The sequence below is a fragment of the Labrus mixtus genome, chromosome 22, assembly GCF_963584025.1.
Source record: "Labrus mixtus chromosome 22, fLabMix1.1, whole genome shotgun sequence".
Taxonomy (NCBI): domain Eukaryota; kingdom Metazoa; phylum Chordata; class Actinopteri; order Labriformes; family Labridae; genus Labrus; species Labrus mixtus.
This window is the reverse complement of record NC_083633.1, coordinates 20288776-20301275: the sequence shown is the minus strand read 5'-3', so window position 1 is coordinate 20301275 and position 12500 is coordinate 20288776. Positions and strand designations below refer to the sequence as shown.

The window sequence follows — 12500 nt, the reverse complement described above, 5'->3', positions numbered from 1 at the left end:
AACAGGTCTCAATATCGTTAGACTTTTACTAGAATCATATCAAAGTTTAAAATTCTGGTATCCTCAGTTCTTTAAACCTTAAAACTTGATAGCAGTTCATGTTAAACAAAAACAATAAATTTGACTTTGTAATATTTGCTGAATTATTGGTCCAGTTCTGACTCAGAGAGAAACAAATCTAATAGATTTATTTCAGGACTAATGAGGGCCCCTTCCTCCTTTGGGGCCCTGGGTAGTCATCCTCCTCTGCTACGCCCATGTCCTGATCAATAACAGGTCGATCACCTCCCTGTGTGTTTGAATAGTGTAACCAGTCTGTGTGTGTGTTTGTGTTGATGGTCTCACCCAAAACAGCAGGTTGAGCGAGTACAGCAGACAGCGCAGACACCTCACCGCGTCCTCACGAGCCATCCCAACCGGAGCTCACCTGAGCCCGGGTCCCCATGGCAAGATGCTCACAGCAAACACACAGCCCGGAGCCCGGAGCCCGGAGAGATTTCTGCGGAGATTAGCACTCATCTTCTTCTCTGAATCCGCGTCTGCTCCGCGCGTAAAGGCCGCATTCCGCTCCCTCAGACTCGGCTCCGCTCGGGTTTATCCGTGAGAGGCTCCAGGAAAACTTTCACAACAGGTGTTTTCTTACTTTCCCCTCGGCCCCGCCGGGATGATGGAGTGACATTTCCAAAGCAATCATCACTCAGTTAGCGAGACGCGCCGAAAATACGCACAGCCAGGAACTGTTTACAAGAAGTTTGTCACGAAGCAGTGCGGTTTTATTACGATCCAAAAGTTCAAAAGAAGAACTCAAGAGATTAAAAACACAAAAACAAACTTTAAAGACATCCACCAGTGAACGTTCAATCCTCTGCAGACCGATCCAACACGCTAACTTTCCTCCTCTCAGCAGAGCTTCAGTCCGGACTGACTCTGCAGCTGAATCTCAGCCCGGAGCTGCCTGCAGGGGGGCGGTGCTGTCCGTCCCGGGCCGTCCTGACGCTTCTTCTTCTTCTTCCTCACTAATTAAATGCGCACAGCAGCAGAAGCCTCCCCTCTTCCTCCCCTTTCACTCTCCTGGGGGAGGACAGAGGAATGTGTCTGCCTCCAGCCGTAGAGCCGAGGGGTCAGCGGGCCAACAGGCTGAGAGTAATGTGCGGAGGAGGATGGAGGTGCACACACACACACACACACACACACACACACACACACACACACACACACACACACACACACACACACACACACACACACACACACACACACACACACACATAAACACACAGTCTACAGGCTAAACAGGAGAAACTCATGGAATTTTATCGTTATGAGGGAGTAAAGAAAACACTCGATTTTTATTTATAGGCCTACAGTGATAAGAAAACATTTTTTATTTATACAATAAATATTCATAAAACTTGAATGCACAAATGAAAAACATGATGCATCCTGCCCAAAGATTTTTTTTTTCAATAATTTGACTTTATGTTTGCTTTAATAATTTTATTTCCTGGATCTATAATTAATAATTATTTCAAAACAAACCCTATGGTAAAGCCTTAGAAAACATTGTATTTTACGACACTGAGCATGCAACATGTGATATTTAGTTTTAGGTCACAATATTTACAGTATATGGGTCACACGTGTAAGTAACTTTAAAATATTAGTTATTTTTAGTCTTTACAGGCCTTCTTTAAATTCAACGTCAGTTTATGTTTGTCAAATAACCACTCTAACTGATGCATTTTGGATATGTACACGACATTAAGCTGACAGTAAATAATGAAAATATAAAATAAGACTTTTGAGACCGATTTTGTCATTTTTAACAGAAGAATCGAAGAAAACTTGTAAAAAACTACAACTCCCATCGGACGTCTGTTCCGAGAACACGAATCATCGCCCGCGTAGGTTTCAACCAATCAGAGCACAGACAGAACGTCTGCGTCACCTTCTCTGACCTCAATTTTTCGGGGTATTTTTTTCTGAGACAGACAGCGGCTGGCGGCGCCATATTGAAAGAAGAAAATTGTTCCATAAAACGCTAAAAACGTCGAATTTGCCGCCATGTTGTACCTCGAAGATTACCTCGAGAGTGAGTATCAGATTGTGACAAACCGTCAGAGGGGGATTTTGTCGCCTTTTGTGCGTTAAATGTGTGTTATATTCCGGCCTGTGTGTCTCCGGTCGTTAGCCTAGCCATGCTAACAGGGTAACGGTGTTTTCTTCTTCTCTGGTTAGTGATCGAGCAGCTTCCCATGGATCTCCGCGACAGGTTTACGGAAATGAGAGAGATGGACCTGCAGGTTCAGAGTACGTACAGCAACCACACCGGGTCTGACACACTCACAGAGACACTTTAATAAAGACTTTAAAGAGGAAAAAGCTCTGCAACATTTCATTTTAACATTTCAGAGACTTTTTTAACTCTAGTTTCTGTTATTAGCATGTTTAGCTCAGCCGGCTAACTGCGCTGAAACAACAAACTGAACTGAAGTTTGAAAGGGAGCAGTTATTCACAGAACACCTGCTGTTTAATTTATTTAATGTTTTAAATACTTTAATTTACTTCTGTATTATTTTAGGCAGAATTTTTTTTCATTATTATTCATTATTAATTTTATTTTATTATTATTTTATTTTATTATTAATTAATTCTTTTTTCTTCTGATTTTTCTTTTTTTTTTTACTTAATTAATATTTTAAGCAGTTGTTAAATAAAGGTGCAACATTCCCACTTAAGAAAGGATTGATTGCTGACATGTAAGAGAACTAAATTCCACTCGAATTCAAACTTTTTTGACATTTAGTTTTCAGCAGTTTGTTTAGATATTCAAATAAATTTTTTGGTAACACTTTATAATAACCATCATCGATAAAGGGTAAATAGATAGTAAATTAACCATGAGTTAATAGTTATTTACTGTTAACAAATGAATCATTGATAAAATATGAATTATCTATCTAAAAATATTTATAGATGCTTAACAAAGTATCAAAAAGGGATTATAATCTTCAGTTCCAACTTTATAATAACATCCAAATAATGTTAATAGACGCTTTATAAAATATTTACAAACCATGAACAAATATCTGGTCCATGTGTCTCTGTAATGTTTATAGATGTTTTATAAACCATCTCTTAAAGGTTTATAAATCATTTGGTCATTATTAACAAACACTTTATAAAGTGTATGAAATGTTATAATGTGTGCATCAATTAACTGTTAACATAACATAAATTATAGCATTACAAATCATTATTAACTATCATTTCAGTGTTTGTTAACAGTAAATAATTATTAACTAATGGTTAATTAACTATCTATTTACCCTTATTTACCCTTTATAGCTGATGGTTATTATGAAGTGTTACCAATTTTTTAGATATAAATATTTCTACTCGGTCTCCGGCTAAACCCACCTTTTTAACAAAGCCTTCTGCTTGTACTTTTAGTTTCGTTCGTTGCTTAGTTGATGAAATTTGTTTTTATTTCTATTTTTTTTTTTTTTTTTCCTGTAGAAAGTGCGTTACAAATTAAATGTATTGTTTTTATTATTATTATAACTCAAGCTGATGTACAGGAAAGCAACCATCAGTGGTCTTTAATTCTACTATTCTTGAAGTTATCTCACACACCTGCAGCTGATGGCTCAGGATGATTTCTACATTTAAACCTAAACCATTTTTCCTGTCACAAACATTTCACCTGTCCGACTCTGACAGTGTGTAACTTCTGCTCTAACACTGTGTGTGTGTGTGTGTGTGTGTGTGTGTGTGTGTGTGTGTGTGTGTGTGTGTGTGTGACTCTGAGCTGAGTCGTTTGTATTTGTGCCGCCTGAAGTCGATGTGAGGACGTTTGTGCTGCTGATCGCTGACCTGTTTGTGTTTTTTCTCGTTCAGACGCCACAGATCAGCTGGAGCAGAAAGTGATCGAGTTCTTCGTCAATGCAAAGAAGAACAAACCTGAGTGGAGGGATGAGCAGATGGAGGTCATTAAAAAGGTGTGTAAAGTAATATACCTTACACTGCATGGATACATACAGTGGCTTTAACACATTAATGTTAACTTTACTTTAAGAGCTCACTTTAAGCTTTGTAATAATGATCTCTTTCAGGATTACTACAAAGCTTTAGAGGACGCCGATGAGAAAGTTCAGCTGGCCAATCAGATCTATGACCTGGTGAGTAAAACTCTCTTTTTAAAAAAACTCTCTTTTTAAATGTGTTGAATTAAACTTGTCGTTATTATCCAATTACAGGCATCAGTGTTATTATTCTTTTGATGATTGATTATTGATCAGAGGAAATAAAGGTCACCCAGAAAGAAGACTGTGATCATCGTAACTAACAGGAAGATCATGTAGGGGCCAAAATAATGATCAACACCCGACTGAGTTGTTGTGATGTGTTCAGGTGTAATATGCATCATATTCATGGAGGTAGGATGAATGGATTACATGTCGTCCTGTTAGAGAAGTTAGTGTTATTCTTACAGCATAGATATTTACTGAACTACCCTGTTGGAGTTCACAGTATTTACAGGTCGACTGACTGACTGTTATACAGCTAAATGTCCACCAGGGGGCAGTCACAGACAGAGAAACAATAGATGGAGGCTCACTTTCCCATTAAAAGTTTAAACCACATTAATGTCATTAGTATAGTTATAATATCATGATCAAACAAACATCAAGAGTTTAAGAAAATTGTGTTTTCTCTGCTCTGTGTGACGGTTCAGCAGAACAGTTTGTACTGATGACCTTACAGGAGGTTAATCACTAAATGATGGATTCATTTGGAATCTGTAATTTCACACTGAGGATGGTTATTTAATCATAATTCTGATCGTGTTAAAGTGTTGAAATGACTTTATAAATCTGACCGAGTCAGTCGTTTAAAATAAGAGGGTCACGTCCTTCTTTTTATTACCCAGAGATCAGTGAGTGTTGATGCTCTTTATGATCTGTATTTCATTTTATACTCCACTCTTTGTCCTCCAGGTGGACCGTCACCTGCGTAAACTGGACCAGGAGCTGGCCAAGTTTAAGATGGAGCTGGAGGCCGACAACGCCGGCATCACAGAGATCCTGGAGAGAAGTAAGACTCCCACTCTGACCCTGAAATGTTGAACCATGATGATTATTTATCTGTTTTTTACGTGGAGTTTATTGAACTTCTTTCTTCTCTTCAGGGTCTTTAGAGATGGACAGTCCGTCTCAGCCGGTCAACAACCATCACGTCCACTCTCACACGACAACTGAGAGTAAGTACACACACACATATACACACACATACACACACACTGACTGGAGTGCTATCAGAAGCAAAACTGACTATAAGGTTCTAGCTCTCTTTTTGTTCAGGGGAAGCTTGATGGAGCGTATCATTTGATATCAGAGTTTGTGTGAAGTTGTGAGGAGGTGTTTGAGTGTGTGTGTTTGGTGTGTGTTTTGTAACAGAGAGGAAGTACAGCGCTCCGGCTCATCACACCACAGAACACGTTCCAGAGAAGAAGTTTAAATCTGAAGCTCTGCTGTCCACGCTGACGTCCGACGCCTCCAAGGAGAACACACCAGGTAACCACACACACAGACACACACACACACACACACCTCTATGCATGGGTGTATTAAGGTTTTAAAAAAAATGTTGATGCCACATCTTTTAAGCAGTACCGATGACGACACATTTTCAGTATTTTTTAGGCAGTGTGCACGAGTTTATTTGCAATTTCTGGGAATTAAAAAACGATAAAAAAGCCAACATTGGATGGTTGGGATTCTATTTTCTGTTGCCAGGGTGTCAAATGAGTATCGATCTCAAAGTTACAACTTTAGTGTATAACTGTGTGTGCTGTGTCCCCTGCAGGCTGCCGTACCAACAGCACATCCTCGTCCACTAACAATGTGTACAGTGTGAACTCCTCTCAGCCTCTGGCCTCCTACAACCTGAGCTCTCTACCTGCCGGGCCCGGTGCCGGAGCCGGGGCCATCACCATGGCTGCAGCTCAGGCTGTGCAGGCCACCGCACAGGTGAGTCACATGACGATGAATATATCTGTGGGTGCTGGACTGTTTGATGGAGGGCATTTTGCTGGGTTTGTGTTGTTGTGATCAGTTTGTTTGTTTGTTTGTTTGTGCGTGCTCAGATGAAGGAGGGTCGCAGGACGTCGAGCCTCAAAGCGAGCTATGAGGCGATCAAAAACAACGACTTCCAGCTGAGCAGAGAGTTCAATCTGTCCAGAGAAAACTCTGGATACTCCTCCTCCGCCCTCGCCTCCACCCTCACACAGACCCTCACCCCGACCACCGCCTCCGACTCCAGGGGCCGCAAGTCCAAGTGAGACACACACACACACACACACCTGTTTACCTGTTAAAACACCTGTACACTAGAGTCTAATAAACAGAGAAGGAAAAGTTTAATTTAAGGTCTGACTCTCCTCTTTGATTCAAACATTTAAACATTCCTCTCTCTCTCTCTCTCTCTCTCTCTCTCTCTGTTCTTCTTCTGTTGTTTTTCCAGAAGCAGCATCAAGTCTTCCAACCATCAGTCGTCCTCGTCGTCCTCCTCCTCCTCTCTCTCCTCCTGCTCCTCCTCCTCCGCTCTGGCTCAGGAACTCTCCCAGCAGGCCTCAGCCCTGCCCGAGGCAGAGGCCAACAGCCAGGTGGACTGGACCTACGATCCCAACGAGCCCCGATACTGCATCTGTAACCAGGTGAGAACCCAAACACAGAGACTGGGACAGGTGGTTAAGAACCCAAACAGTCAGTGTCAGTATATTGTTTCAGAGAGACTTCTGATTATAAAGATGAATGTGTGTTTGTAATAAATAAATGTTTGTTTTTAAGAGTTGAAAATAACCAGTTCAATCTTTTTCAGGTGTCTTACGGAGAAATGGTGGGCTGTGATAACACAGATGTGAGTATCATGTTTATTATTGTTATAGGGCTTTTATTTTGAAATAAAGACCTGGTGGAGCAAAGGTTACGACCGACCAGCTGATTAACAGAGGGTCACATTATACATTACATTAGATTAAACATATTCTGATCAGTTTGAGACAGATCTAATTTTATTATTATTTATTATTAATTTATTGATAAGTATTAAGAGTGTGTGTGTTGTGTGTGTGTGTGCTCTCGTCCTCAGTGTCCCATCGAGTGGTTTCATTACGGCTGTGTGGGTCTGACCGAGGCTCCTAAAGGGAAGTGGTTCTGTCCTCAGTGCACAGCTGCCATGAAGAGGAGGGGCAGCCGACACAAATAGACTCCACCCACCACCTGTCCGTCTGTCTGTCTCTGTGTGTGTCGGCCATGTTGGATTTAAACGTAAAACACACCCAACCAGCTCCTGCAGAGGTCAGGGGTCATCAGGCACAGAGTGAGGGATTCAAGTCGCAGACAAGTCTGAGTCATGAGATTATAACCTGAAATATGATGTCACGGCTCAGAGATTCATCTTTATTCACCTGAACGTGAGTCATGTTAACTCTTCTGACAAACATGACTCCATCTGACAGATTCAAGTCTGAAAATCAACTTGAGAGTTGATTCTGAGTTTAATCTCAGATGTTCACAGTTTAACATCGCCTCGCTCATCGGGTGGTTTTCTGAAACGTCGTTCACATCACAGCATGAAAACTCTAACCAGGATGGACCTCGTGCTGGATCTGATCATCTGGATTATCAAAGACCTGAACCGGCTGAATGGTCAGAAAGTGAATAAAAAATCATCTCTGAACACGACGGAAACATCCGGGGGAATCTCAGTGTTCGTTTTTTTGTTTTTGTTTTTTTTAAAGAGGAGAGGTTTACCTTCAGTCTGAAGACCACCTGACAGCTCACCTGGACCGAGGAGCGGGAGCGTCCACGTCATGACATGCTAAAAAACTCACTCCAGTTTTTGTTTACAAACTTTTTATTAATTTTTTGTTTTAAAAGTGAAAATATTTCTTCGTTCATCAAAGAGCTACAGTAAAATTTTTCCCATGAGGCCGTGCTCCTCCTCCGCCGCCTCCTCTGTGTTGGAGCAGAAAAAAAACTACAAATTAACTGTTGGGACTACAACTACAGAAACCTGGTCGACCCAAACATCGAGTGAACTGACGGAGTTGATTCTTCACCTCCAACGTTTAAATACAAGTTTCACTACGAGCAGCAGAAATGTATGTGTTGTGTGTGTGTGTGTGTGTTGCTGTATATGTGTGTGTGTTACTGTGTGAATGCCTGTTACTGTGTGTGTGTTGCTGTATGTGTGTGTTTGTTTCCTGGTTGTTTAAACTTAAAGTCCAATAAAGTGATGAAGATGTTTTGGTATCTGTGGACTTTGGTTCTTTATTTACACATACACACACACACACACACACACACACACACACACCCCTTGGCAGTACTGGGGAAGTGACCTGGCACCTCTACAGCCACCAGACCATCTTCTATATTTTGGTCCGCTGTGCACCGGGACTTGAACCACGATCAGTCAGTTTGGGTTAGTTTTCCTGAAATCTTGAATTATTCATCGTTATCTCCGGATAACAACGCTTTCTTTTCCGAGATGAAAATGAACTTTCAGTCATGTTTCCTAAAAAATATCGAGAAAAAGAACTTGCTAGAAAAACAGTATAATAAAAATGTATGCATGTCCTCTGAGAGGTTTCAGGAAATAACTAAAGGGTTAATAGGTTTTTTTTGTTCCTCAGCAGTTAACTGAACATTTAAAAATATATTAATAGAATTTAAAGGACATAAAACAGTTTATGTTTCTGGCTTGTTGATTTTCTTCAGGAGGTTTGAGGCTGATTTTTTTTTTTATTCTTTTCTGAGCTTGCAGATTCTTCATTTGGCCACCAGGGGGCTCCACACTCCAAAACATCTTAACGTGGTCAAAACTAAATGGGACGCTCTTATTGTTATCCAGCCTGTTCATTATCACCTTCATGCTGCAGTCACATCCCAATACAACAGTCATAAGATGACACTCCGTAAAGCTGTGGTTCTCAACTGGTGGGTCGGGACCTTAAAGTGGGCCGCGGAACCGTTTCAGTGGGTCCTGATTGTGTGCCTTAGAAAAACAGTTTTTAAAACATGTTCTGTTTCTTTGTTAGGAGGTCCAAACATTTCATTAAAAAAAAAAAAAAATGTCTAATTGGTTGAAAATATAAATTGGGGTGAGAGTCTTCCCTCAGGATTTGTTGGGTTCTGGTTCGGAACCAGAGAGAGGTCTGACAAACTTTAATTAAAGTTTTATTTTCAGAGTATTTGTTCAGTGTTTGAGTATTTTTACGACCCGAGAGTTTAAATACTGAACAAGAGCTTTAAAATATGTGAGCCAACACACACACCCTGTATATATATACTGTGTGTGTGTGTGTGTGTGTGTGTGCGTGTGTGTTCCAGAAATAACTCAGCCTTCAGTGTTTCAGCCGGAGGAGGGGGGAGGTGGAGGAGGAGGAGGAGGGTGAGGAGGTGCTGACCTCCTACAGAGCAGCAGCAGACTGTTCGGACCAAACTCCAGCTGGGAAAGTGAAGAAAACAAACTTTTCTTTACTTTCTGACTCTGAGCTATGGAACCAGAGAAGAAGAAGAGTGAGCGGGTCCAGGTCATGGTCCGGGTCCAGACTGTGGAGGACGGACTGTAACTTCAGCCTGGATTCTTCTTCTTCTCTTGCTGTTTTAACTCAAACCAGATGTCCCTGTGCCAGACTCCACCGCCGGTTCTGTTGTTTTGAACTTCCCTCTGACGCCACAAAAACCCCCATTCACTCTCCGGATGATTTCCACTCTGCAGTTTGGAGGCTGCTGTTGTTCAGTTTAACGGATCTGTTGGGTTTTTATTTCCACGTTCACTGATTCTTCTGACGGTCCCGTTACGTCAGTTTGGAGTTTCATTGGGACGCAGGATTTGAGCAGCACGGTGGATCAAATAAACCAGGAGGATAATCTGGAGGAGTCAGGGATAAAGTGTTGTTCCTCGAGGTTTCAGACGCGTCTCTGTGATTAAAACCAACATGAACTCAGCGAACAGCTCTGGAGACGCAGTTCGGCTGTTCTGAAGCGAAGTTCGCTCGCCTGTTCGCTGCGCGTCGTGGCTCCTTCTGCAGGCTGCGCGCACAGCATCCGGAGGAAGGATTTGACTTTTTCAAGTTCATAGAGCTTATAAAAAGAGTTGAATGTTTTCAAAGTCATGTGAATTCACGCTGTAAGAAGTTCTCTGGAGAACTCGAGTTAACTCTTCAACAGACTGTCACAGATATGAACATTTCTCCTCAAAGACACGTGCAGGAATGTCATCACTGAGCAGATGAAGATGAGGCGTGAAGGAAGGAGAACCTCTCTCTGTAATGTAAAGTGAATCTCCTCCTCCTCCTCCTCATGCGGAGCCTCCTGGCGTCTCTCCTGCGGGAGGCCGGGATGCTGCTCCGCCGCCGCTCCTGCTCGGGGCCGCTGCTGCTGCTCGGGGTGGCCGTGTGCCTCTTCTACCAGACCCTGATGGTGGCCCGGAACCGGCTCCGATCCGGACCGCAGCAGCCCGCGGGAGATGTCCGGAGCAGGAGGCCGACAGAGGAGGTGCTGATGGAGAAGACCCGGAGGTTCATCTCTACTCTGGAGGCTCTGCAGAGAGAAGCTCAGGTGAGTGTAACTAAAGTCTACAGGTGTGTTAAGGGGGCGTGTCTACACCTGCGATGCTGCTGCTTAAGCTCCGTTTTAAAGAGAGAGAGGAAGATTCAGACACTGTACAGTCTGATTTCAAATTCAGGTTTAATAAACAGGGAAGTGCAAACCATAATTACAAAGTGTGAAATCATTTTGCAAAGCTTGAGACAAATTTATAAAACAAAATCACAAAAGCAGAACTCAAGGGAATGGACCAAAAGCCGGAAGTGACCCCGGAGTGAGTTGGTTTGTTTTGGGTGTGAAGACTGTGGGAAATGAGTTATCAAAGAATATGATGACCGAGTGATATTTTGTCCATTTCACTTCCCAGCCACCGTACTTCCATCAATCAGAATCAGCTTTATTGGCCATGTATGCTTACATACACACACACACACACACACAGAATTTGTCTTCAGTAACTGTGCTCTCAATGTACAAAGTTAAACATTAAACATAATATAAGCAAAAAAAAACACTAATATATACAAGGCTAAATAAGACAATAGTGCAGTGGTGAGATGAACATGATAATATATATATAGTTATGTAACAGATGGTTTATAGCAGTGTGCATAGATTGGTGAGAGGATAATATTTCAGTATATACATGATAAAATTATTGAAAAATAAAAATAGTTATAATATAAACTCCAATGTTAAACACAGTAGTAGAGGGGGAAACATTAGGGTTGACTCTCCAGGGCCCCCAATGGAGGAAGGGGCCCTTATTGGTGCTTCAATAAATCTATAGTTTAAGGCCTATTCCACACGTAGGCAGGCTTTTTTTTTTTTTTTGCGGCCGATGCACGACCACAGACTGTGAAAAGTCTTGTGCTGTTTTGTGGAATCAAAGTGCACATTAACCCCAGCAGCAGCCTGACTCCCTTCTTTATCAACGTGTGGCCTTCAGGCGGTTAAAATGTCAGATTTGTGAACGAGGGTTTGGTCTGATGAAAAATGTCCTCCTCGCGCCGTCTGGGTCACGGCTCCTTCTGTCTCATTGTTGCTGTATTTTTAGATAGCGAGGGGATCAATGGCCGTGTGTGCACCAGGTTTTATTTTACTGCAGGATGATTGACAGCTGGGCCGACCAATCAGAGTCAGAGCTCCTGTCAGTGTGTGTGTGTTTGGTATTTTAAGTGTGCCCTGGTGTTGCTGAGCGAAATATTTGAACCATTAATCAGCTGAGGATCCAGTGTCTGACAGATACACACACACACACACACACACACACACACACACACACACACACACACACACACACACACACACACACACACACACACACTCTCTCTGTCAGGCTGTTAATCTTGTCAGGTCCTGTTGGTTAGACTGATCTGATCCTCACTGGTTTGTGTTTACAGCAGTAAGACGGTGATAACAGCTGTTAAAGGAGCAGTCTGACATTTATTTAAATAAACTCTTCGTTGGTATGATGTCATAATTAGAAACCAGAGAGAGAGAGAGAGAGGACTGTCTAAATTGAGAGTTTCAGGGTTTTCTTTGTCCAAAAGTTGCCAACGATTCTGTGCAATTAAGACAGGGAGTAGGCGTTTGTCTGCAACTTCTGTTAAAGACTTTAATGGGTGTCTAGGTGTTTAACTAGAACAGATCATTGTTTGTCCTTCAAGCCTCGAGTTCAGCATTTTATCTGTGGCCGTGTTCGTTCTCTGAACCCAGAGGTGACCACATTTGGACGAGAGAGGAGCGAGCGAGGTGTTGCACGTGCTATACGCCATTAAAGCTTAGCACAATGTGGCTAACAGATGAGCGCTTCCTGACAGGATCAGCTGACCGTGAGGGGGTCACACAGGTGAGAGAGGTCACATGTTTAAAGTGGA

General features: G+C 42.1%; 3 protein-coding genes across 5 annotated transcripts in view; 2 read left to right on the top strand and 1 right to left on the bottom strand.

Annotated features, from left to right (window-relative positions):
• tspan12 (tetraspanin 12) overlaps window positions 1-1121 on the bottom strand; it is a 5413-nt gene extending 4292 nt beyond the window's left edge. For 2 of the 3 annotated variants that reach the window (XM_061029388.1, XM_061029389.1), the window contains exon 1: window positions 346-1120. In XM_061029388.1, the coding sequence (XP_060885371.1) occupies window positions 346-411 (66 nt within the window). In that variant the 5' untranslated portion in view covers window positions 412-1120. Of the gene's footprint in view, window positions 1-345 lie in introns of all 3 variants that reach the window. The other variant, XM_061029390.1, reaches the window with a different exon arrangement.
• An 834-nt stretch (window positions 1122-1955) lies between these two features.
• Window positions 1956-8319, top strand: ing3 (inhibitor of growth family, member 3). The gene is made up of 12 exons (XM_061029387.1): window positions 1956-2092; window positions 2239-2310; window positions 3902-4002; window positions 4117-4182; window positions 5002-5098; window positions 5193-5264; window positions 5461-5577; window positions 5870-6033; window positions 6150-6340; window positions 6527-6719; window positions 6884-6922; window positions 7154-8319. Exons 1-12 carry the CDS (start codon window positions 2065-2067, stop codon window positions 7268-7270), a joined length of 1257 nt encoding a protein of 418 aa, XP_060885370.1. The 5' UTR covers window positions 1956-2064; the 3' UTR covers window positions 7271-8319.
• A 1120-nt stretch (window positions 8320-9439) lies between these two features.
• cped1 (cadherin-like and PC-esterase domain containing 1) overlaps window positions 9440-12500 on the top strand; it is a 21194-nt gene continuing 18133 nt past the window's right edge. Inside the window, exon 1 of the mRNA XM_061029499.1 lies at window positions 9440-10632. Within this exon, the coding sequence (XP_060885482.1) occupies window positions 10375-10632 (258 nt within the window). The 5' untranslated portion in view covers window positions 9440-10374. The remainder of the gene's footprint in view (window positions 10633-12500) is intronic.

Excerpts from the sequence above, each read along its gene's own strand:
- ing3 (XM_061029387.1), top strand. The coding sequence starts at position 2,065 with ATGTTGTACCTCGAAGATTACCTCGAGA. Across the intron at positions 5,265-5,460 it reads CTCTCACACGACAACTGAGA|AGAGGAAGTACAGCGCTCCG; the intron begins GTAAGTACACAC and ends GTTTTGTAACAG. Across the intron at positions 5,578-5,869 it reads CTCCAAGGAGAACACACCAG|GCTGCCGTACCAACAGCACA; the intron begins GTAACCACACAC and ends TGTCCCCTGCAG.